The 21,152-nt window shown below is 53.3% G+C and overlaps 8 protein-coding genes across 8 annotated transcripts; 4 read left to right on the top strand and 4 right to left on the bottom strand.

Annotated features, from left to right (window-relative positions):
* Positions 1-1,303: 1,303 nt before the first annotated feature.
* On the bottom strand, positions 1,304-2,233 carry MYCFIDRAFT_43132 (uncharacterized protein; the record flags this gene model as incomplete). Its single annotated transcript, XM_007928821.1, has 2 exons — positions 1,304-2,026; positions 2,084-2,233. The coding sequence occupies 2 exons, from the start codon at positions 2,231-2,233 to the stop codon at positions 1,304-1,306; spliced, it is 873 nt and encodes a 290-aa protein (XP_007927012.1).
* Positions 2,234-4,137: 1,904 nt separating this feature from the next.
* MYCFIDRAFT_43063 (uncharacterized protein) lies at positions 4,138-4,968 on the bottom strand (the record flags this gene model as incomplete). Its single annotated transcript, XM_007928819.1, has 3 exons — positions 4,138-4,765; positions 4,830-4,855; positions 4,912-4,968. The coding sequence occupies 3 exons, from the start codon at positions 4,966-4,968 to the stop codon at positions 4,138-4,140; spliced, it is 711 nt and encodes a 236-aa protein (XP_007927010.1).
* A 389-nt stretch (positions 4,969-5,357) lies between these two features.
* On the bottom strand, positions 5,358-6,715 carry LSK1 (serine/threonine protein kinase, CMGC family, CDC2/CDK subfamily). The gene is made up of 2 exons (XM_007929447.1): positions 6,515-6,715; positions 5,358-6,463 (listed from the first exon to the last, which is right to left on the bottom strand). The coding sequence occupies exons 1-2, from the start codon at positions 6,695-6,697 to the stop codon at positions 5,498-5,500; spliced, it is 1,149 nt and encodes a 382-aa protein (XP_007927638.1). The 5' UTR covers positions 6,698-6,715; the 3' UTR covers positions 5,358-5,497.
* A 505-nt stretch (positions 6,716-7,220) lies between these two features.
* On the top strand, positions 7,221-7,967 carry MYCFIDRAFT_211574 (uncharacterized protein). Its single transcript, XM_007929446.1, has one exon. The coding sequence runs from the start codon at positions 7,282-7,284 to the stop codon at positions 7,921-7,923; it is 642 nt and encodes a 213-aa protein (XP_007927637.1). The 5' UTR covers positions 7,221-7,281; the 3' UTR covers positions 7,924-7,967.
* Positions 7,968-10,216: 2,249 nt separating this feature from the next.
* On the top strand, positions 10,217-11,316 carry MYCFIDRAFT_197410 (uncharacterized protein; the record flags this gene model as incomplete). Its single annotated transcript, XM_007929445.1, has 2 exons — positions 10,217-10,951; positions 11,014-11,316. 2 exons carry the CDS (start codon positions 10,217-10,219, stop codon positions 11,314-11,316), a joined length of 1,038 nt encoding a protein of 345 aa, XP_007927636.1.
* A 773-nt stretch (positions 11,317-12,089) lies between these two features.
* MYCFIDRAFT_83526 (uncharacterized protein) lies at positions 12,090-14,676 on the top strand (the record flags this gene model as incomplete). The annotated part of the gene is made up of 2 exons (XM_007929444.1): positions 12,090-12,663; positions 12,824-14,676. 2 exons carry the CDS (start codon positions 12,090-12,092, stop codon positions 14,674-14,676), a joined length of 2,427 nt encoding a protein of 808 aa, XP_007927635.1.
* A 289-nt stretch (positions 14,677-14,965) lies between these two features.
* Positions 14,966-15,768, bottom strand: MYCFIDRAFT_83527 (uncharacterized protein; the record flags this gene model as incomplete). Its single annotated transcript, XM_007929443.1, has 2 exons — positions 14,966-15,686; positions 15,737-15,768. 2 exons carry the CDS (start codon positions 15,766-15,768, stop codon positions 14,966-14,968), a joined length of 753 nt encoding a protein of 250 aa, XP_007927634.1.
* A 2,288-nt stretch (positions 15,769-18,056) lies between these two features.
* On the top strand, positions 18,057-19,829 carry MYCFIDRAFT_43160 (uncharacterized protein; the record flags this gene model as incomplete). Its single annotated transcript, XM_007928823.1, has 2 exons — positions 18,057-19,470; positions 19,543-19,829. The coding sequence occupies 2 exons, from the start codon at positions 18,057-18,059 to the stop codon at positions 19,827-19,829; spliced, it is 1,701 nt and encodes a 566-aa protein (XP_007927014.1).
* Between the last annotated feature and the right edge of the window lie 1,323 nt (positions 19,830-21,152).

The raw sequence follows: 21,152 nt of genomic DNA, 5'->3' as shown, positions 1-21,152 counted from the left end.
TCTTCTCGCATTTGCTCATATCCAGTCAATGCAATTCCATTCAACAACGCTGCAACTTGGCTCCTGCCCAACCTGCCATCACTTTCACCAAGCAACGTCTCCAAAAAGTCCGCGGCCCTGTCAGCAGCTGCAATCGCGCGTCTCTTGACATGTCCAGCACAGTCCAATCTCAACACAAATCTGCTGCGCTCGAAGCTTTCACTCGCTTCATGTCGATGCGGGTCCGATTCTCTTGCGCGCTCATCTTCCCACACCGTCTCCGCATGCGATGTGCCGGCTGTTTGCAGATGGATGCTCAACCGCCAGTACAGTCCTTCAAGCCAGTACCAGTCAATACTCCTGCAGAAAGCTTCGCTAACATCATTGATCCAGTACAAGCATTGCACCTTGAACTCTGGCGTCCAAGCAGGAAATTTGACGATATATGCGCGCATGACCGTTGGCATGAGTTCGAGACGTGTTTGGCGACATAACCGCGCCACATCATCGACTTGAAGTTGTGCCTCGCATCGGTAATCCAGAGGAGACGCAGGCCATGCAAGGCGATACTGCAGACGGCCTTTGTTGACTTTTACCAAGTGAAGACCAATGTGATAGCCTGTTGCGTGCTCATATATCTGTAGTCTTAATTCGAGTGGTAGCCGCAGCAGCTGTGCTTGTTGGAGTGGCGATTGTCTTCTCAAGCGCGTTTCCCGATCGGTCGCGACTGCATCGCCCTGTATTTCCTCGGTGTAGGCGAGTTCATTAGGTATTGTAGGTAGCTTTGGATCTGGTAATGATGATGCTCTCGAAGTGATAAGATTTTCAGGATACTCAGTAGACATTATGGACCCAAAAGCAGATGCATGAACTATGGAGCTGCTGACATTCGCGAGGAATGAGAGTGGGGATGGAAAATCGTTCCTGAGCAGGCGCACATGGTACTATCCATTGCGCCGGTGCTACCTACCTTTCTATCGGTAGCTAAACAAGCCGTACCTGAAAGAAGGAGTCTGGTGTCCGTTAGTACCAAACTTCGCAAACAAGCCGGCACTTCGAATGTTCTAGCTTACCAAAGGACAACGCTTGCTAATAACAATTCTTGGTCATCTTGATCTCATTAGGTCGTTCCGCCGCACCAGCCTTCACCGTAGCGCACTGTAGTTGGCCTCTGGAAATTGGACCCTGCCATTGGGACTGGTCCCATAGCCTGGTGGACTGAGAGCAGACGGCGCGAAATGGTCATCGCCATATGCAGCCGGAATGGCAACAGGTTGCACGGGTGTTCTTCTTCCAGGATGGACGACGTCTAAGAGAGGAACAATCAGCAGCCTTTCGTGGGAGCAGAAGAGGGCCACATTAGGAACTCACCATGACCGGCTGTGTCCAGATTCTCGCGGTTCGCTAGGTGAGAGTACGAATCCGGCCCCTCAGGGTGCACAACGCCGCCTGAGCCGGAGCGTCGAGGACCTGCGCCAAGCAAGCCGTCTTGGTCTGAGGTAGTGTTTCCGCCATAACCGCCATACGATAGTCGATCATCGGCATTGTTCAGCTCATCGGTACTGGTGGACCACACTTTGGCCTCCTCCGCGTTTTCTAGTGCATCCTGTTTCTTGTTTCTGAAGCTCATGGTAGGTACAGCGCCGCTCTGTCGATATTGTCGAACGGCTTGTATCGATATGTACGTCGTTGCTGCGAAAAGAAGCAGTATGACGATGCCAAAGCCGACAGTGGCCTTACTCACGGAGCACTTGCTTGCGCTGCCATAAGCGAAGGAGTTGCACGTGCCGTCTTTCGTTGTGGTGTCGGCGCGGGCGAAGAGAAATTTGGTGGAGCTCTTGCTCGTGTCGGTATCGTCGGTCTTGGTAGTCTTGCCTTTTGCGATGCCTTTTGCGTTCCACACGGCGACAGCAATGGATGCTGCGAACCAGAGTAGGGCGAACAGAACGTCGATGACTGCATAGGCGTAGACGTTATTCAAGCGCCAGGCGCGAGACCACATTGGAACCATGACTTGGTAGAGGATTGCTGGGATGGTGATGAAGCACTAGAAGGTCGAGTCAGAAGACAATGTAGGCTTTGCCATGGCTGGGGCTTTGCATACCAATGCGAAGTAGAAGGCCGTCTGCCCTCCAAAGCCTCCATTCTTCGTCATGACGGCAAGAGTCAGGCATCCTGCCACGAATATGAGCAGAAGTTGGGTGCAGTGTATGGCCGCCTTGATCTTCTGCAGTTTGTTCTGTGGAACGCGCATGGTTGCAGTGTCGTGGTATTGTGGGAATGGGGAGTGGAGGAAGGGGGGATGTAGAGGCCCCTTATGCTATGCTGACAATAATGTTGTCTCAGACATAAACAACTCGAGACAAAACAGCCGCTCGCGACTGGGATGTGAGGTGTTCGCTTGCGTGGCAGTCGTCACGGCGCCGAGTTGGGGCCCACAAGGCTGAAGCCGGCGGAGGAGGCGGTGTTGTGTAGCGAGCGAGGCCGCGGAGGGCGGTAAAGGTGGCGAGCGGAGTGAAGGGAGCATGTGAAGACGCTTTGCAGGTGAAGCCATGCGTGCCGTCGTGCTTCCTCGAGCAAAGTGCTTCAAGGGCGACGGATGTGTGTGGATGTTTTTGTTTTCGTGGACTGGAGAAACTCTAAATCAGTGTTCCCTAGAATCCCTACCGTGACTTGCAAAACGTCGCACACATCTGTCACATAAAATAGGCGGCAAACTGAGTCGGCAGAAGCATGAAATAGCCCTCCAGCATCGTAGGACGTTTCTCATCTCTTCCAGGCCATGTTGTCGCCCTTTCCAGTGGTATAGCAAATCCCAGGAGTTGTTTGCTTAGCAACCACGGTTGCCATGGCACGGCTACCTATTTCAGGAGCTCCTCAAGCTCTTTGCTACCACCTCCTTCCAATTATGGTATTGCCATCCATGTGAACCTCTCTAGGCGAGGCTTCGACAAGATCAGGATTACGTACGAGTTGCTTGGCGTGCCCTATGTCCGCGATTCGAGCAAGTTTGAGGTCTCATTCAGTTGTCTGAAGAGCTGGATTAAGCACCACATCGACATGCCACGGAGGATGGAAGATGGGAGATATGATGGTACAATACAGCCGACTGCAGTCGCTCATTCAACCATAGTCTCGCTGAGACCAACAACCATCTCCAACTCAGCAATACGGCCTTTCAGCTCCTCTGTTCCCTGTCTCATTTCTTCTATAACAACACACGCTGTATCAGCAGCAACGTCCTTAATATCTTTCGTCCCTTCAGCCGCTACCGCTAGCACGGCGATCCATTTAAAGAAGGTGGTGAAGCACTACTCGAGAGCGTCCGGTGCTATGGATGTAAAATTCTCGACTTCCCTGTGCGAACCTTGTTATACCACGCCATTCAGGGACTCCTCCAGCAACTGCAACGACTCGGACGGCGACCTGTATCCCGAATTGTTCGTAATTATTACGCACGTGTCATAGGAGGATCTAACTCCAGGCATTCCTGGAGGAGGTCTATTGAATCGTCGAAACAGCCGAACCAGGATATTGGCGTTACCAGAGAATGCGACCGGGGAACTACCCTCATTGGGTCTTGGCCCTGTCGTACTATTTGACCTGGAGTTTGTAACCATTGGGCTCGAGGATAGTTGTTAAGAAGTGCTGAGCCGCGCTCACCAGTGCAGATAATGCCAGCGTCGTCATCGGCCGAGGTAAATGAGATGAAGCATAAAGCGCTTGGTAGGTAGGTAAGAAGCATCATAGCTGTCGGTATGCTGAACGTTCAAAAACGGAAGGCTCTTAATGGATATGCTACACATATAGATATACGCGGTTTAGCACGCTCTTTGCTTCATCGCCTAAAAGGTCTTTGATCTCGTGAGCGGCTTTCCATAACCTTCAAACCCAGATAACTCTCGAGCTCCAGGATGGTATACGGAGTAGCAACACTACTCTACTTTCCTCAGTCGATACTATTTATATTAGGATGTAGAAAGCTCTTGAAGGGCCGTTGTTTTAATAAGATAAAAGTACGGCTCCTTCGTCAAAGTACAGTATACTTATATTCTTACCTCAAGCCACTTAAACCCTGTCCAACTCAATTACTTATGCTTTCAAGTCAATGCTACGCAAGTAGAACCCCCGAGCAACATGTTGTCATCTCTACCTTCCTCAACTCTCCCCAGCCTCAACTCCATGCCCATCAACAAACACCCTATGCTTTTCCGCATTCCCTTCAAGACCAACCAACTGCTTCGGATCTCCAGGAATAACCATATCGAAAAGATTCTCCCCCTTGACAACAACGTACTGATGATACCCACACCTAGCAATCGGCATAGCCTTCCCCAAATCCACCATCCCATCCGTAATGACATGCTCCGAGATATGCACTCCAATCACCCTTCCAATCACAATATCCACACTTCCCATTGGAGGATTACCCGGTAAACGAATCGTAGAATGATACCGACATTCGAATTTGATCGGAGATTCCTTGACCATGGGACACTCGATTAATTCGGCTGGCATCTTTTCCAGACCGACTTTGGCGAATTCGTCGACTTCGGGTTTCAACCATTCTGCGGACGCGTTGACTGCTTCTCGGAGGGAGTATGTTGCCATGTTCCAGCAGAAAACGCCCGAGGATTCTGCATTTATGACGGTGTCTTTACGGTTGCAATTCATATCTTGGTTTGCGCTGAACATTACGTAGGGTGGATCGAAGGTTAGATTGTTGAACTGGGAAAATGGGGCGAGATTGGCGATTCCGCTGGTGGTATTTCTGGTGGATATCCAGCTAGTGTGATGATTGGACGGTCAGCAAGTGTCTGGGACATGCTTTCGGGCTGATAGATTCGTACCCAATGGGCCGTGGAGCCACGCATGACTGAGGTGAAGGTGTCAGAATGCATGAGGTATGGCAGGATGATGTGGTGAATATACTTTGAACGGATCTCGAGGAAGACCGTGTGGGGTCTTGCCCGGCTCGTAGAAGACCATGATTGTGAACGCACTCCGCTTGCTGCTACTGTTGAACGATTGCGCTGACTTTGGTACCTCACCCGGGTTCGATAGTATGTAAGGACGGAATCCGCTTCCACAACTCGATGTCAGGTGTGGTCCACCCTTTTTCGGCACCGAGCTCGCCGGGTCGCCGACCAATTCAATGCCGAGAGCGTCAGAACATTGATCGCGCGGGTGGACGTCTTTTTGCTATGGCTATGCTGGAAGTGGTCGCGCGCTCATTGGGGCAATATCGTGCCTGTGCAGCTCAAGTCTGCTTTCAAGCCACGGTCATGTTAAGTCTGGAGCGAGTGACCGGCATTGGGACACCTGAGGCATCGAAGGCTGCACAGTACCTTCATGGAAGAAGAACAGCTCAGTCACAGCAATGATATAGCTTGTCCATATGGCCCTGTCTGATGCCTACACACCTGGCTGGCGAACGAGTGCTTTATCGTGCCCGACAGCATCACGCTGCAGGAGCTATCCATCCATAGCGCCGCTTCATCGCTTCGAGAGCGGCATTCTATACTTGTCCCTCCGCAACAGCAGGCTTCAGCTTCTTCGCATCAGCTCCACCCGCAGCATCTTCTGCCTTCCTCTTCTCACTATCCCGAAGCTCGCGTTCCTTCCGTCGTGCTTCCTTCTCGGCTCTCTCCTTCTCCTTCCTGAGTGCTTTGCTCTCGAATTCGTGCCAATCGCCTTCCAGTTCAGCCAACTCCACCACCTGAGCAGGCTTTGGCTCTTCCGTTGTAAAGTAAGGATGCTCGAGCACATCGGCTGCTGTGGGTCGGGTCGCAGGATCATACAAGAACATGGCCTGCAGAAGTTCAAAAGCTTCTGCGCTTACTCGCTCCTTGTATTTCTCTGCAAATGTGTTCGGCAAGCGTTGGGTTGGTCGAAGCAGCTCATACCATTGCAGCTCCGAGATACCAGGCCACTCGCTACGTGACGGTGTTCCGAGCACATTGTAGATCTTGTCCAGCTGATTTATTTCACTTCCATCGCCAGGGAATATGGCGTGACGGGTGAAGATCTCCACGAGCACGCACGCAGCACTCCAGATATCGACAGCCGGGCCGTACTGAGTCTCACCCAATAAGAGCTCCGGACTTCGATACCAGATGGTGATGACCCGATTCGTGTAGTCCTGCTTTTGTCGCTTCTGGTAGAAGCGTGCGAGACCAAAGTCGGCAAGCTTGAGTTCGCCAGTGTTCGATATCAGGATGTTCGCGGCCTTGATGTCGCGGTGCAAGACACCTCTCTTATGCAGATAGTCCAGAGCTTCGAACAGCTGTTTGGCGAGGTGCTTCTTGTGAGCAGCTGTGAGCACGAACGTGGGGTGGTTGAGGAGACCCGTCAAGTCGTGGGATAAGTACTCAAAGACCATGAAACAATCGTTGCGCTCGACCATGACTTCGAGGAGAGGAACCACGTTAATGTGGTTGAGCGACTGAAGGAGCTTGATCTCACGAATTGCGGTCACCGGAAACTGCGCATCATTAGTTGCGGAACTCGAACGCGTGCTCTTAATGCGACTTACCCCATCGCGCTCACCTTCCATGCGAATCTTCTTCAATGCCACCATGCCGCCGGTGTATACATGTATTGCCTTGTACACCTTGCCATATGTGCCGCTTCCTACCACGGATTCGTTGCCGGTCTTTCTGAAGTAGACACTGTCGGACTGCTTGAACTCCTCGCTAAGCTCCGGCTTTGGCTTCATTCGCTTCTTCCGCACCACCTCTTTCCGTGTAGCAGGCGGCGGAGGCTTCTTGGGTAGCGCTGGACCCACACGCTCGTTGCCAACATAGTTCGTGCTCTTCGGAACGTTGTTCTGCACCAGAGGAGACACCGTGGAGGGCAGCCTCTTCGGCACCAATGGCGAGGTTTCTGACTTTGGTATTATCGGTTGCTTCTCAGCGGCAGCCATGCTTGCGCGACCTTTGATCGAGAAACTAATCTTGTTTTTCTCGCGCTCAGCCTCGGCTGCTTTCTGCTCCGCCGTCTTCTCAGGAGTCGATTCAAGTTTGCGTCGTTTCGCGGCATGTTCATCTTCGGCACGAAGATCAGCGGGAGGTCGGAAAGGGTTGTCGACCTCGTCTGGATCTGGAGCCACGATGACAGACTTGGGCTGTGGAGCTGTTGGGGCAGCATCTTTTGCTTTCTCGACTGGCGTCACGAGATGGCCTCCTTTGGTACCATCATTTGGTGTCCATGAGAGATTCGCAAAATGAGCTCTTCCTCCTCTGCCAGCTGCAGCTGCGCCGCCGCGTGCTGGTGGCTTGGGAAAAGGATCTCGGCTCTGGTATGATGGGGTTCCATACTGCTTGGCTGGTTGTGGTTGATAGTAGCCGACATTACTTCCATAATTTTGATTTTGATAAGGTGAGCCTGGGTGATGTCCAGATTGTTGGTATCCATGATAGCTGCCGTAGCGTTGGTCGTACGGTCCACGGTTATACATGTCGTCGTCCTTTGTGGGTTTATGCGATCGACTTTCGCGACTCAAAGAGCGACGGTCTCTCCGCGAGCTTTCGCGGCTGCCAGCTCGAGAAGCGCGACCTCGTGGAGACCGACTTTGTCGCCGACTCCCGCGCTCGCTGCCTCTCGGTGGGGAAGACCTCCTTGAGCGAGGGTCACGGCGGTATTCGTCCTCGCGAGATGCCCGTCTGTAGCCTTCTCCTCGGCTTCTGCGGCGTGGCGGAGAGCGAGAGTATCTGCGGTCGTGATCACGCCGCGAGCCTCGATGATATTCCGAGTCGACTCGCCGCGAGTGCCTGTCAGTGGAAGCAGGCCGCCTGCTTCGATTATGGTCAGTGGTCACCGACGGAGAACGTCGGCGAGGCTGATGCGTATCCACTGTGCCTTGGACAGTGCGGCCTGGGGCCACGCTTTCCCCTCCGACAGCAATTTCTCTGGAAGGCTCCCTCCTGTCTCGGCCACTTGTAGATTTGTGATGGCGCGAGCGGGACGGGGATGCGCGTGGACTGCGACTGTGGTGTCTGCGGTGGTGTCGATGGCGGTGAGAGCGGTCGGCGGATGTTGAGCGAGAATGGCGGCGTTTGTGCGACGTGGAAGGCGACTCTCGACGACGGCTTGCACGATGCGAGGTTCGGTCAGCTTCAGGCTCTTGGCGGCCAGGACTATCCGAATTATGCCCAAGCCTGTCCCTCTTCCGCCCAGGCGAACCAGAACGCCGCCTGCTCCTGCTGCTGTCGTGGCGTCTGTGATGGTGATGATGGCGATGATGATGGTGGGTGGGCGATGGAGACCTGCGGCGAGGACGCGAGGCGGAAAAGTGTGGAGGATGGTCAGAGGCTCCTGGCTTCGAGGCCGGAGTGCTGGTGCTGTTGCTGGTGCCGGCTTGCTCTGCGGCCTCTACGCCCACCGGCCCCCGAGCCTTCACACGCGCGCTCTCACGGCCAGGTGAACGAGTGCTGCGATGTTTGCTGTCCTCCCCCGTAGCCTTCCGCTGCTCTGGTGTTGCTTCCGAACTTGCCCCATCCATGCGGCTCGATTAAGGTGCGCGACTGCGCCGAAACAGCGGGAGTAATAGTAATAATACGCTCAAGCCTGCGTCCTTGCGCCAAAGGCGGCCATCAAAATATACAATGGATTTTACCTGTGGTGAAGTCCATCCACGTCCTACTCACCGTCGCCCACCTTTCGCAATTGAGGTGTGCACTCGGCGCAGGATTCTAGGTGATAGGCACGGCAATCGCTGCCCCTCTTCGCCCTCAGGTCTTGGCAGTGATTGAGCGAAAGCTCTTTTTCATGGTCGACTTCCGAGCATTCAAGAAATGCCACGAGCTCGCAGACACGAGGGAAGATCACATTTGCTCCTGTATTGTCAGTGATTCAGTCTGCATGTGCACCCATGTTCCCGTTGCTGTCGAAGGGCGCGTGCTCGTTGAAGTTCGGGAATTCAACTGGCCAGCATTTTGGCAGTTCGATCTTCACTGGCAGCGCTCATATGTATAGGCAGTCAGCCAGCTTCATGTACCCTCGATCTCATCGCAGGCATGAAGGACGATAGGAGTCACGTGCGAAGAGGGAAGCTGCCAAGTGCCGCCCACGATTGCGCGGAGGCCTGACAGGCGGCTCGGGAGGCAGGAAGCATGCCGCGAACGTGCAGGTTAGTAGGTAGCCCAAGATGAGCAGGTGGTGTAACATGTCCAACCGGGATAGTGGCGTGTGCGTGCTGATGTCGTATGGGCCTGCACATTCTGAGAATGCGCAGGCTTCTGAAGTGTCTGCTCACCACTGCGAGCCTTCTCGGCGGTTTGAATACGTCCAACACGAGCAGATTACCGAGAATGGTTGGCTCTTCGTGCTCGGTCTGCCGTGGAAGGTCTCCAGCACTTTCTGTAAGATGGTGAATCGCGTGACGGAAACTCTCCTCCTCATCTCAGCAGCTCCGACATGCTGGTGCGCCGTGTGAGCGAGTGAACCACCTTTCCCATCCCCATTCTTCGAATACTTTCACACGCAAGAGTAGTATGGGCTATATACGAAAACATGCTGCAGGATAGGTGAATGGCAGGCACATAGCACACCAACCATCCAGGTCGCGATGCGCGGGGGCATGCTGTCGATGCCGAGTAGCGTATGGGCAACTTTTGGGCCTCTCCAGGTAACATGATCCGGGCAGCAGGGAAAGAATCCCCAGATCAGCGCACGGTGCGCGAGGTCAAAGGGAGGGCTGAGTGCCCGTGAGCGGAGGAGTTTGGCTGTCGCAGAAGAAAGAAACGCGGCGGAGAGTGCACCAACAACGGCGCCGATGCGCGCCAAAATGGAGGACAAAGAATACAAGGACAATATCTGTAGGGCAACGAAAGCCTGCAAATGGCGCCTTGAACTTGCGATGCCGTGTTGATGGCGGGAGGAGTGAGGACTGACAAGACGTGAGGTCACAATAAATTGCGACGAGAAAGCAAAGGCCTTGCTTTGCGGGTTTCGCCGCGAGCGCGGGGGCGAAGGATCGGAGCAGTCGCAGTCGCAGTCGCAGTCACGACAACCTTTCGTCCTGGGCTTGCAAAGCACACAAAAATTCACGAGAATGCCGCCCTCACAGCATCTCCGCACCTGAGCTAGCACGAAGATGGATCGCTTGTTCTATCACATAGAGGCCTCCTTCTCCAACTACTACCTATAGCCTGGAACGTCTTTTTCCCAATCACACCACTCAATAAGACCCCTTTCCTTGCGCGACTTTCACTCAAACATTCTTTCTGCTCCCGAAATGGACGAATTCTCTTCGCCCAGACCGAAGCCCATTCCACCGCATCTCGTCAACGGCCACAGTCCACTGCATCCAGCTGCATCCGCCGAAAGAGACCGCGAAGATCGAGACAGTGTTCTCGCAGCCATAAAATCTAGCATGGGACCACGGCGCGAACCTATAGATCTAGAAGAGCTCGAACAGCCTCTGCCGCTCCACACAGCTTCTCCAAGTAGAGGAAGAGAATCATATGCGCCTGTTCCTAAGCGAAGTCCTGGCAAGCAGTATGCCGAAGTTGACGATCACGACATGGAAGATTTAGAGCTTCGGGTTCAGGCACGAGATGAAAGGGACGAGGCGCCGATGACTCCTCCAGCGACCTCACGGTCCATGAGTCCAATCATTGCAAACCCCACGATCGATTTTGAGGGCTTGTCGTGGCCGAGCGCCGGCACGTTGGCCCGATTACACGAGCGTGAAGATGCCGAGAAGGCGCAGGCACGCTTGCAAAAGCTATCAGGTGCAGTACGAACGATTCTGGAATGCTTAGGCGAAGACCCGGATCGGGAGGGATTGCATGGTACGCCCGAGCGGTACGCCAAAGCCATGATGTTCTTCACAAAGGGCTATGAAGAGAATCTGAGGGATGTGGTTAATGGCGCAGTCTTCCACGAAGACCATGACGAGTTAGTCATTGTCAAAGATATTGAGATCTATAGCCTGTGCGAGCACCACTTGGTGCCATTCACTGGCAAGGTATGCCATGAACATGTCAACATGGCCAAACCCTTTGGAATAGAAACTGACGCCACTTCTAGATGCACATTGGCTACATTCCAAACAATCGAGTCATTGGACTCTCCAAGCTCGCACGAATCGCTGAGATGTTTAGCCGGCGTCTCTCGGTGCAGGAGCGTCTGACCAAGCAGGTTGCGCTAGCCCTGTCGGAAGTGCTAAGACCGCAAGGTGTAGCAGTAGTAATGGAGAGCACACACATGTGCATGGTCATGCGCGGCGTACAGAAATCCGGGGCCATCACGACCACGAGCTGCATGCTCGGCGCCATGAGAAAGCGAGCGAAGACTAGAGACGAGTTCTTGAGCTTACTGGGAAGGAAATAGACGGCTCGCATCAAGGGGGAGGGCCTCACGGCTCCAGGTGGAAGGCGTTCAAAAGGGTCATGGTTGGAGCACGCATTGGTTTTGGATGCTGGTCATGGGCGGAAGGTCGATTCAACAGGCCTTAGCTTTATTGAGATACCAGCGCTCAACGCAGCGTAAGTTTGATTGTGATAATAGTACGAGCTCAAGTGAAAGGAACAGCGCTTGCTACCCAAGCCTGCCCTGGCCGGCCTCTTCTCTGCATCTTGCCGCCTGTTCTGGATCTTGGGACGAGCCCTACACATTGTGTCATCTCACAGTGCGGTTGCCTTTGTGACACTCGCGACTACCACCACCTCTTCGCCTCCGGACTTTCACCGCCAGTGAGCTCACTTTCTCCATCTCACAATTCTGCAACTACCCGCCCCGCCCCGCCCTCAGCCTCGCAGACCATCACCAACCTCTCTGCAGTGCTGAACTCATCCACGTCCGCGACACCACCGACCAGGCTTGAGCAAGTAGCGCATAGTGCTGAGCCATCCAGACCAACCAACACTTCCACCATCAACCGACATCCGACTTCACTTCACTTCATCATTCGGTCGCCAAGCCCACGTGTGACAAGCAGGCGGCGCCAACGGCCCGCAGCACAAACAACCGTGCGTATTTTCGGCCGCGCCTCAAACTGATCTCGGAACAACACTCGACCACATCCAGCATTGACACAACCAGCCATCATCTCCCTTTGTTGCGTCAATAAGAAGCGGCACGAGGCTTCTCTCTTGAATGCCATTATGGGAATCGGCAAATTGTATTGGTTTGCTGCCGCAATCTATGGTACCTACCTCTTCGCCACGTCACACTACAAGAATTGGGACGGCGCCCTCCACCGCCCCGGCAACAAGGCATCAGAGCGGCGGAGACGCAAAACCAAAGTCGACGAGGAGCAGAAGGAAGATGCAATCCGAGAAGTTGCCAGAGAACGCGGTGTCACCCCGGAGAGGCTCAAGAGAAAGCTCAAGCGCGAGAGCGAGCGGACAGCGCCTTACTACACAAAGCCTGACCGCCCCATCACCGACGACGTGGCCTTCGCCAAATCAGCCATCAAGCGCGACGAATCCGAGTCAGGATCGAGAGGCCGCCATCGACGACGAGACTCTGGCTCGAGCGGCAGTAGCGAAGAATACGATCCCAAATCCTCTTCTCGCCCACGGCGCAGCGCTCTCAAGGGACCAGTCAAGCGATATAGAACCGCACCATTCAGCGAGTTCATTCCCGAAGAGAACTTCTCTCAATATACTGGCAACAAGCCACACTGGGACCCGCCATTGCGAGCAGAACATGGCACCCGACGCGATTCGCACAAGCGTGCACCACGAGACTTCTCCATACCAGACCACCGCAACCCTGGACACACGGTCCGCGACGGCGACTATGCGACCTACAAGCATCTCTACGGCGCCGATGACGATCAGAGACACTGCCTCTTCCCTGGTGACCTCTAGAGAAGGAACTGCGAGCACAAAAGATGTGGAGATGCAAGATAGCAACGCCACATCAGACAACAGTCGTATGCTGACGGCGGCGACGGAGCACGAGCACCTTGGTCAGCTCTCTCCGGCCTTGACTGAAAACCCTCGCATCAGCTTCAATGCCACCAACACCGAGCCAGCGCCTCTTCAGCTAGGCCATACTGCAACCAATTCGAACGACTCAGTGCTACCACGAATCACTTTTACCAAGCCTGACGTCCACCACTTGCATATGCGACATGCCAGATCGCCGAAGAAGCTTGGCAAAGGTCGTCCCTCACCACTACGCATCAACACAAGTCTACCAATACCACCAGATGCGCCGCCATCAAAGCGTACCAGGACCGAAAAAAAGATTGAGATTGAATATGACTCCTCAGGCACCCCTCGAATTAGAGAGACTCCCACTACCCCCACCGTTCTGTCTCCATTCCTCACGAGCGCTCGCCCATCATCAGCTTACGCTCCTACACCGTCTAGTGGCTTTCCTCTTCCGAGCGCTTTGCCTTCTGCAGCATTCGAATCTGGGCAAGCGCTGCTTGCTTTACGCGGGCTGCAGTCACCTACCGCACAAGCGCCAGCGATTCGGCCAAAGAAGAGCTTCGGCCTCATTGACGCTTTCATTGCCGACAGCTCCCTATGTATCTTGCTCGTGGGCTATCTGGACGTACCTTCTTTGATCTCACTATACGCGATTTCGAAGAAGTTTCACTACTACTTCAACAAGAACGCAACAGGTTTCATCTTGTCCAGCATGCGCACTTGGGCGCCAGGGGCAGACGAGCTTTTCCCATGGCGCTGCTACGAGTCGCTATGCATCAAAGACCCCATCAAACGACAGAAGGCCAAAGCACTAGTCTTTGGTGCTGACGTGGAGAGGCTCAATCTTTTCTCGCGAGACGTGCCCAGCCTCCGCTGGCTTCAGATGGTGGTGTGGCGAGAAGGTGTCGTCAAGGATATCATGACACAGCTGGTGACGAAAGGCCTCCGGACGCCTCGCGGTTCGCGTGATGCCATCAAACGGCTGTGGTTCATGCTCGACCTCCCGTTGAACGCGCATCGCCTCGCATTGATGCGTTGCAGAGAGTATTTCTCCAACAAGACACTAGAGCTCCTCACGCACTTCTTGCTCAAAGTCGACATGTTCTTCACCGATCCAGCTTTGGCACTGTATCGATTCAACCATCCAAATCAGAGGGTATGGCCGAATCGATGGGCGAATGGTGCAGCGCTGGGATGCAATTTGCGAGAGAAACTGCTGGCCGAAAGGAGCTTGACATCGCTTTGGCGGGTGATGCGAGGCTGGTCTCCGGATCCAGCTGCAGGCTTCCGACCCATTCGTGCAATGGACATCCTCAACTTATGGATGCGGCATCAATTTCGCTTCCGCCGGAACGCTCCGCATGGTATGGATCGCACACGGAAAATCATGAAGAAGCAAATGCGCGATTTCATGGACACTGGATATGAGCGTATATGGAGACCCGAAACATACGATGACGATGTGCCCACACCTGTCACTGCTACAGCGCCTCGCGTCAACCGGCCACGACCTTTGCTCCGCCCTGACGAGCTGATCATGGCCGAGTCAATCAACAGGCAACTCTCGCTTCATCGTGAATGGACTACCATGATGTTGTGGGGCTTCGTTGACCCCAACGGAAGAGATGTTCGGGTGCCCAGCGAGAAGGAGATCATTAGCAAGACGAGGGAGCACTGGACACGAAGGGAGAAGATACAGATGGCTCTCGCTGCTCAAGCGGCGAAGGATGGCAGGAGCGTCGGCGATGGGAGTGGAATACCACCGAGACTGCCAATAGGACCTCGTCCGATGAGAAGCAAGCGGTAAGGCAACCTATGTGGTGATCCGTAGTCTGCGAAGGAGTCTATCGGTGGTTGCGGACATGCTTTCTGCCCAGGTGTGCCCATAGGAAGCGTTGCTGCTGAATGAAAATTGGAAAGTGTTTCAACTAGATCGTCACGCACAGTTGGATCTTTCATGCTGCTAAGTACGCTTTCACTTTTGTCTGCTTTGCTGACACCAGGTCCACATCAGACTCGCATCGATGCTTTGCAGCCACATGACCAATGCTTCGCCAGGCAAAGTACTGCACACCTTCAGCGACCATACAGCAGACTCAGCGGCGCTTCTTCGATGGCGTCTTGGGAATAGTCGCTGGGTTCTTGCTCGGCTCGTCCTCTGTGCAGCTCTCGTCCTTCGGAGCATCCTCTCCATGCTCGTGGTATGTGCATTTTCCAACGTCCTGTGGTCGCTTGTGGTTGACTGACTTGTCCCATGATGCTTTCGCCCACCCGATGCTCAACTCCTGGACAAATGCTGGCGGCAGCTCTTCGAAGACGGTGCGGAACCACTCTGGCTCAGTACCGGACAACGCATCGTCCACCAAGAACTTGCATAGCATATTCTTGCCAGCCGTCTTCTCGTACGCCAAGTTGATCAGCTCATGTCCTGGACGGTATGAGGTCGCTTTTTCGACCTCTGCGATTCGGTCGACCGCCATGTTGCGGAGGACTTTGTCACCGAGCTGGTCGGCCAGGATGTAGAGCTTGAACAGGATCTCAAAGCGTGCACCTCCGGTCTTGTCTTGAGCGTCGCTTGAGTCGATCATCGTCATCTCGACGACGTCTTTGTATACCCAGCAGCAATAACGGCGGAAGGTATCTGGTTCGGTCTCATCGTCGGGAAGACCGCAAATCTTTGCCTGCGCGCCCGTCCAAGCTGCGGCGAACATGGCTTTGAAGTATTTCGACTTTGAGGCGAGGATGCCAGGATGAACGTAAAAGGGCACTTGGTCGCTGCCGACGAGAATGGTGACAGTGGATTCGCTGAAATCGTCGCTACAAAGAATGTCAGCCATTACATCGCAGTAAGAAACCGGGGAACATACAAGCTGCGCTTTTTGCAGTTGGTTGCCGCCATCGCGTCCACCATTAGAGCTCGTCAGTCGCTGTTGTATCTTGTTGAGGAAAGATCGAAGGCTAGGAAAAGTGGAACACATATGCAGATAGAACAGGTGAGTTTCTTGGAGCAGCTCAACCTCACCTCGATGCCTAATTCTGTGGAGCCGACGACGGACAGCTCCACGGCAGTGGCAAATCGCTAAACTCACGTTGCTTCAGCATTCAATTCATTGAGCCGATTAGCTTCATTGTGACGACTCCATGGACGGGGTCGCTCTTCCTTCATTTCTGTCAGATCTCTCACTTGCTAGGCGCTACTGCCGTTGCTTTGCCATTTCATGTGAAAATGTCAGCACGGACATATAGTGCTCCCTCTTGGACGGACTGCCTTGTTGAACTCAACATCAACTGTCCAACAAGAATATCGGAGCATAACACTCAACTTGCATCTCGTTAACTCCAACAGCCACTTGCAACATGTCGGACAACGGCATGGATCCCAACGATGAGCAACAAGAGCCACTCTTCGGCCCGATCTGTACGTTGTGCAGAGACTTGTGCCGGGAAGACGCTGACCGGAAGACCAGACGAGCATAGTCCAGACTGGGACAATGACTATATCATGCCCAAGACGTACGAAAAGGTCCTGTTCTACGGCATCGACTATGATCGAAATGCACTGGTACCAGAAAATGCGTCTGCGCAGCTCAAAGCGCATGGGCACCGCTGCAGGCTCATGACACAGTTCTTCGATGAATGTACGGTCGCCGAGACATTTGATCTTTACTTCCAACCAGGCCATACCATGCAGGACTGGACTGAGTTCTGGAATGGTGAGAAGCTCAGGTTCGACAGCCGCACCCTGGTATACATCTACTTCAATGGCAAGTCCACTGGGCTGAACCAGCTCTACTCATGGTATGCGCTCACATTCATTCGTATCACGGAAGGGACATATGTACTAAAAGCAACCACAGGATCATCCCAGGTATTGATGAGCACGTCAATGCCTACAAGTTCATTGAAGACTTGGATGAGACTGACGCCGACTTCACCTATCTCCTGGACTGCTGGTGTCAGACACGGTGGGATCCCAAGTTCTCTCGAAGGAAAAATCCGAATGGCATGACAGAGTTCATTCTCGCCGGTATGCCGGTCCCGAACCGCAATGGCAATATCAACGCCTACCACAATGGTGACTTTGCTCCGTCATTCGTCCGCATCCTGACAAATTGGCTCCGGCACCCTCCGACGACCGAGAAAGAGTGGGCCAAAGCTCGAAAATACATGCAATCTACCCCGAAGCTCATGATCTTCGACAAGACACTCTACAATAACTGCACTCGCGTCTGGGTCAATAAGCCGCAGAAGGGTGATCACACCGAGATCTGGCGCATCACCATCGATCCCGTTCTAGCTTGGAAGAGGGGTGTGATCCACTTCTTCGGCAAATACATTCAACCTAAGCCAGAGGAGGAGAAATATTGGGAGCCGGAAGATCTTGGTATCATGGAGGATGAGGGTGTGGTTGCCGACCAGTATACCGGCGACACCAACGATGGCCCGGATGGTTCTGGAGCTGACGATGACGATGACGATGACGATGAGCATGACGAGGACGACAACGACAATGATCTCAACGCAAGTGGTAACGACAACGTCGATGATGGCGACGATGCCATGTCGGTCGAATCTGATGGCCTGTTCGTCAGCCAATACCCTGGCCAGTTCGATTTCGATGCCTCAGAGGCCGGTGATCGGATGGCTATCGACGAGCTCGAAGTCCATACGCCACGGCAAGAGATTCCCGAGAACGGTATTCTTATACCACCTTGATTTCAACTCACCGGCATCATCGCCAGTCAGGCATCAACCCAACAGCACGCCTCCTCGGTTGATAATGAAGCTGTAGAAGCAGGACGTCTGAGCTCGGCTGCAGCACAATATTTTGGCATTTTCCAGATCTGCGTCCAGAGGCAGGACACTTCTGATGGAGATCTAATAGCCATTGACTGGCACCAGTATATCCCTTACAGTACTAGTACCCAAACTGAACAGTGACAACTCTCATGTGAATGACTTCCGTAACTTCCTTTCTAGGCATGCCGCTGACTAAAATCAAGTCCGGCTTCGGCATCGATAGGCCAAGCCGGCGGATTGCTCTGCCTTTAACCACTGGCCGCCGGCTCCTCATCCAGTGAGCGAGATGTGGTCATTGGGGGTCAATTCCGCCAAATTTCTGTGAATCAGTAGTAAGTCAGCCTATGCTCTGATACACATCGTTCTTCCTCGTTCCTACAAGTACCAATGTCAGCTACTGAGCTGGCGGAAGCAGCCAAAGGCGATATAGTCTTTCAGAATGCCACTATCCTTGATGGATCTGGAGACGTTCCGGGATACACAGGCTGCGTGTTAGTGCGAGATGGAAGGATACACCGTGTCTGGAACAATCATTCCCCTTTAGCACCTGGAGCGGTCGAACAATGCCGAGAACGTGGGATTCAAGTCATCGACTGCGAGGATGGCACATGGCATCTATCGCCTGGTTTCATCGACATGCATGCCCATTCCGATCTCTCCCTTCTGCACACACCCGAGCATACAGCCAAAGTCACCCAGGGAGTGACGACCGAAGTCGTCGGCCAAGACGGCATCTCGTACAGTCCTGTAGACGATAAATCCATCGCTCGAATCAGAGAGCAGATCTCAGGCTGGAATGGCAATCCTGTAGATCCACCAGACTTCTTCGATCGCTGGAGAAGCGTCAGAGAATACCTTGATGTGCTAGACCGAGAGAAGATAGCAACAAATGCAGCTTATCTCGTCCCACAGGGCAATCTTCGAATTTTGGTCAAAGGATGGGACTCTTCTCGAGCAACGCCGGACGAGCTGGATCAGATGAAGAAGATTCTTGTCCAAGCTCTCGAAGACGGGGCCGTAGGAATGAGCTCTGGGCTCACATATGTGCCCGGAATGTTTGCACCTGATGAAGAGATCGCCGAACTGTGTAAAGTGGTGAAGCAGTATGGAGGCTACTACTGTCCTCACACTCGTTCATATGGCAAGGGCGCGCTCAAAGCATATCGAGAGATGATCGAGTTGGCAAAGCAAATCGGTGTTCGACTACATCTTACTCATGCAACTATGAATTATCCTGAGAACGCCGGAAGAGCAAACGAGCTCATCGCAATGATCGACGATGCCATCGCTGCAGGAGTTGATATTTCCCTGGATACATATCCGTATCTTCCAGGGTCGACGACTCTAGCCTCCACACTTCCTTCATGGGCATCATCCGCAGACAAACCAGGCGCGCTGCTCGATGATCCCAAGACCCGAGCAGAAATCAAGCGCCTCGCCCTGGAAGAAGGCACGGATGGCTGTCACGGCTGCACTTTGGACTGGAGCATCCTCGAGATTGGCGGCACTCAGAATCCAGAACTCGCATCCAAATACGTTGGCAAGACCATAGCTCAAATCGCCGAGGAGCAAAACCGGGATCCCTTCGACACGTACATCGACATCTTGAAAGAAGACAACTTCAACAGCACAATCCTTTCGCACTGCGGCCATGAAGAAAATGTCCGTCGCATCATGCGCCATCCCAGACACACAGGGGGAAGTGACGGAATCTTGACGAGCACGAAACCTCATCCGAGAGGTTGGGGTACGTTTCCACGATATCTCGGCCATTACGCTCGAGATTTGCCAAATGGGAAGAGTCGAGATATTTATCACTCGACGTCAAGCACGACTTATGATGATGTTGAGGCCGAAACGATCTTCGCGGGAGGATTGGAGGAAGCTGTGGCGCATCTGACCTCTCGGCCGGCAGCTATTGTGAGGATGAAGGATCGTGGGCTGATCAAAGAAGGATATCGAGCTGATTTGGTGTTGTTCGATAAGGACGAGATCCGTGATACTGCGACTTATGCTCAGCCTAGACAGGCTGCGAATGGTATCAGAGCTGTGATGATTAATGGTGTTTTTGCGGTGGAGGAAAGCAAAGCCACTGGCGCAAGAGCAGGGAGGACTGTGAGAATGGTAGCTGGGAACGGTGGAGAATGGATAGTGCGATAGATCTCCTCTTGATCCAGACTGGCTATTCGTCCTCCTGAATGACACCAAGTATGTTGATTTTAGGAGGCTGATTCGCTCGTTGTCTGCTTAGTGGAACTCCATCGCTCTTTGTGCCAAGGCTGTCAGTCAGGTCTTCGGCTTCGTTTGTGCCCTCCAGTATAGCAGCAATATCCCTCGGCGTGATGTGCGAATCACTCTCAGTGAGCACATCATCATCATCATCATCTTCTTCATCGTAATAGTCTTCTTCCAGCTCCAGCTTGTCCAGATCCAGATCGTCGATATGCCAACTCAGCCTTTGCGCTCGATCTCGCTGATTCCAGTCATGAGGTTCCGGCATATCGCGAGAATCCTCCAGCCGTGCTAGTGTCTTCTCCAGCTTCTCTTGTTGCCCATCAGGATCAATATACCTCAACATCTCCTGTCCTCGCTCGATCGCCATGGTCAAGCGTGTCTTGACATCCAGGTCCTTCTTGCCGAGCGAGGCGTAGTATTTGTAGAGCTGGATCTCTAGACTGTTGTCGTCGCCTTTCAACACGCTCCGCCTCTTCCCCCAAGCTTCCTCGAATGTCATGTTCCGCCACCGCCAGTGATCCAGTACTAGTGCAGTAAGGAGAGCGTATTCGACAGCAGCAACGATAGTAGTTACCACCCATGAGATTTGAGTGTAGTCAAGACCTTCTAAGTGTCCTGAGAACCGGATAGACAGCGATGTGATGATGGTGGAGTATAAAGTGATAGCCAATAGCCAGTAGTCGAACTCATCCCATGTAGGCCTTCTCAAACCAGGCCATACTGGGCAGCATCTTATGACCCATGCCCGCCATAGCCACCAGGATAGTGAAGCACTTGCATTTACAACCAGGCTCCAGGAGAGGAGGACTTTCGAGGCCTGCCAGAATGATTCCACAAAGAGCTCCAGAAGGCTCTCCAAAGTATCCATGTCAAGCTTCGCCACGAATTGATCTGAATGGGCCCAAAAGAACGGATCCAGATGAGCCACTGGTGGCAGGGATTTGACGTGAGGACACGGCATTGGTAAAAACCATGATTCCATTTGGTACGACGCTCGAAGTCGAGGTATCGTCCTAGATTCTTTGTTAAGTCGCTCCCGTTTCAGGGTACCAAACGGGTAGTGGAGACAAAAAAAAAAGACAGACTTGCGGAGTAAGACAATGAACACTTCACCCCGTCGAATTCGCTCTTTCGACTCCACCTTCAAGTCCGCACACATGCAGTGGTCTTGAACGCTGAGGCCCCTGGCTGACATCTGGTAACGGGGACGCAGAAGGCCATGCCTTGGCCATCTCGTTCTTCTTCGTT

Source organism: Pseudocercospora fijiensis, assembly GCF_000340215.1.
Source record: "Pseudocercospora fijiensis CIRAD86 unplaced genomic scaffold MYCFIscaffold_5, whole genome shotgun sequence".
Taxonomy (NCBI): domain Eukaryota; kingdom Fungi; phylum Ascomycota; class Dothideomycetes; order Mycosphaerellales; family Mycosphaerellaceae; genus Pseudocercospora; species Pseudocercospora fijiensis.
This window is presented reverse-complemented; position numbering and strand designations above follow the sequence as displayed.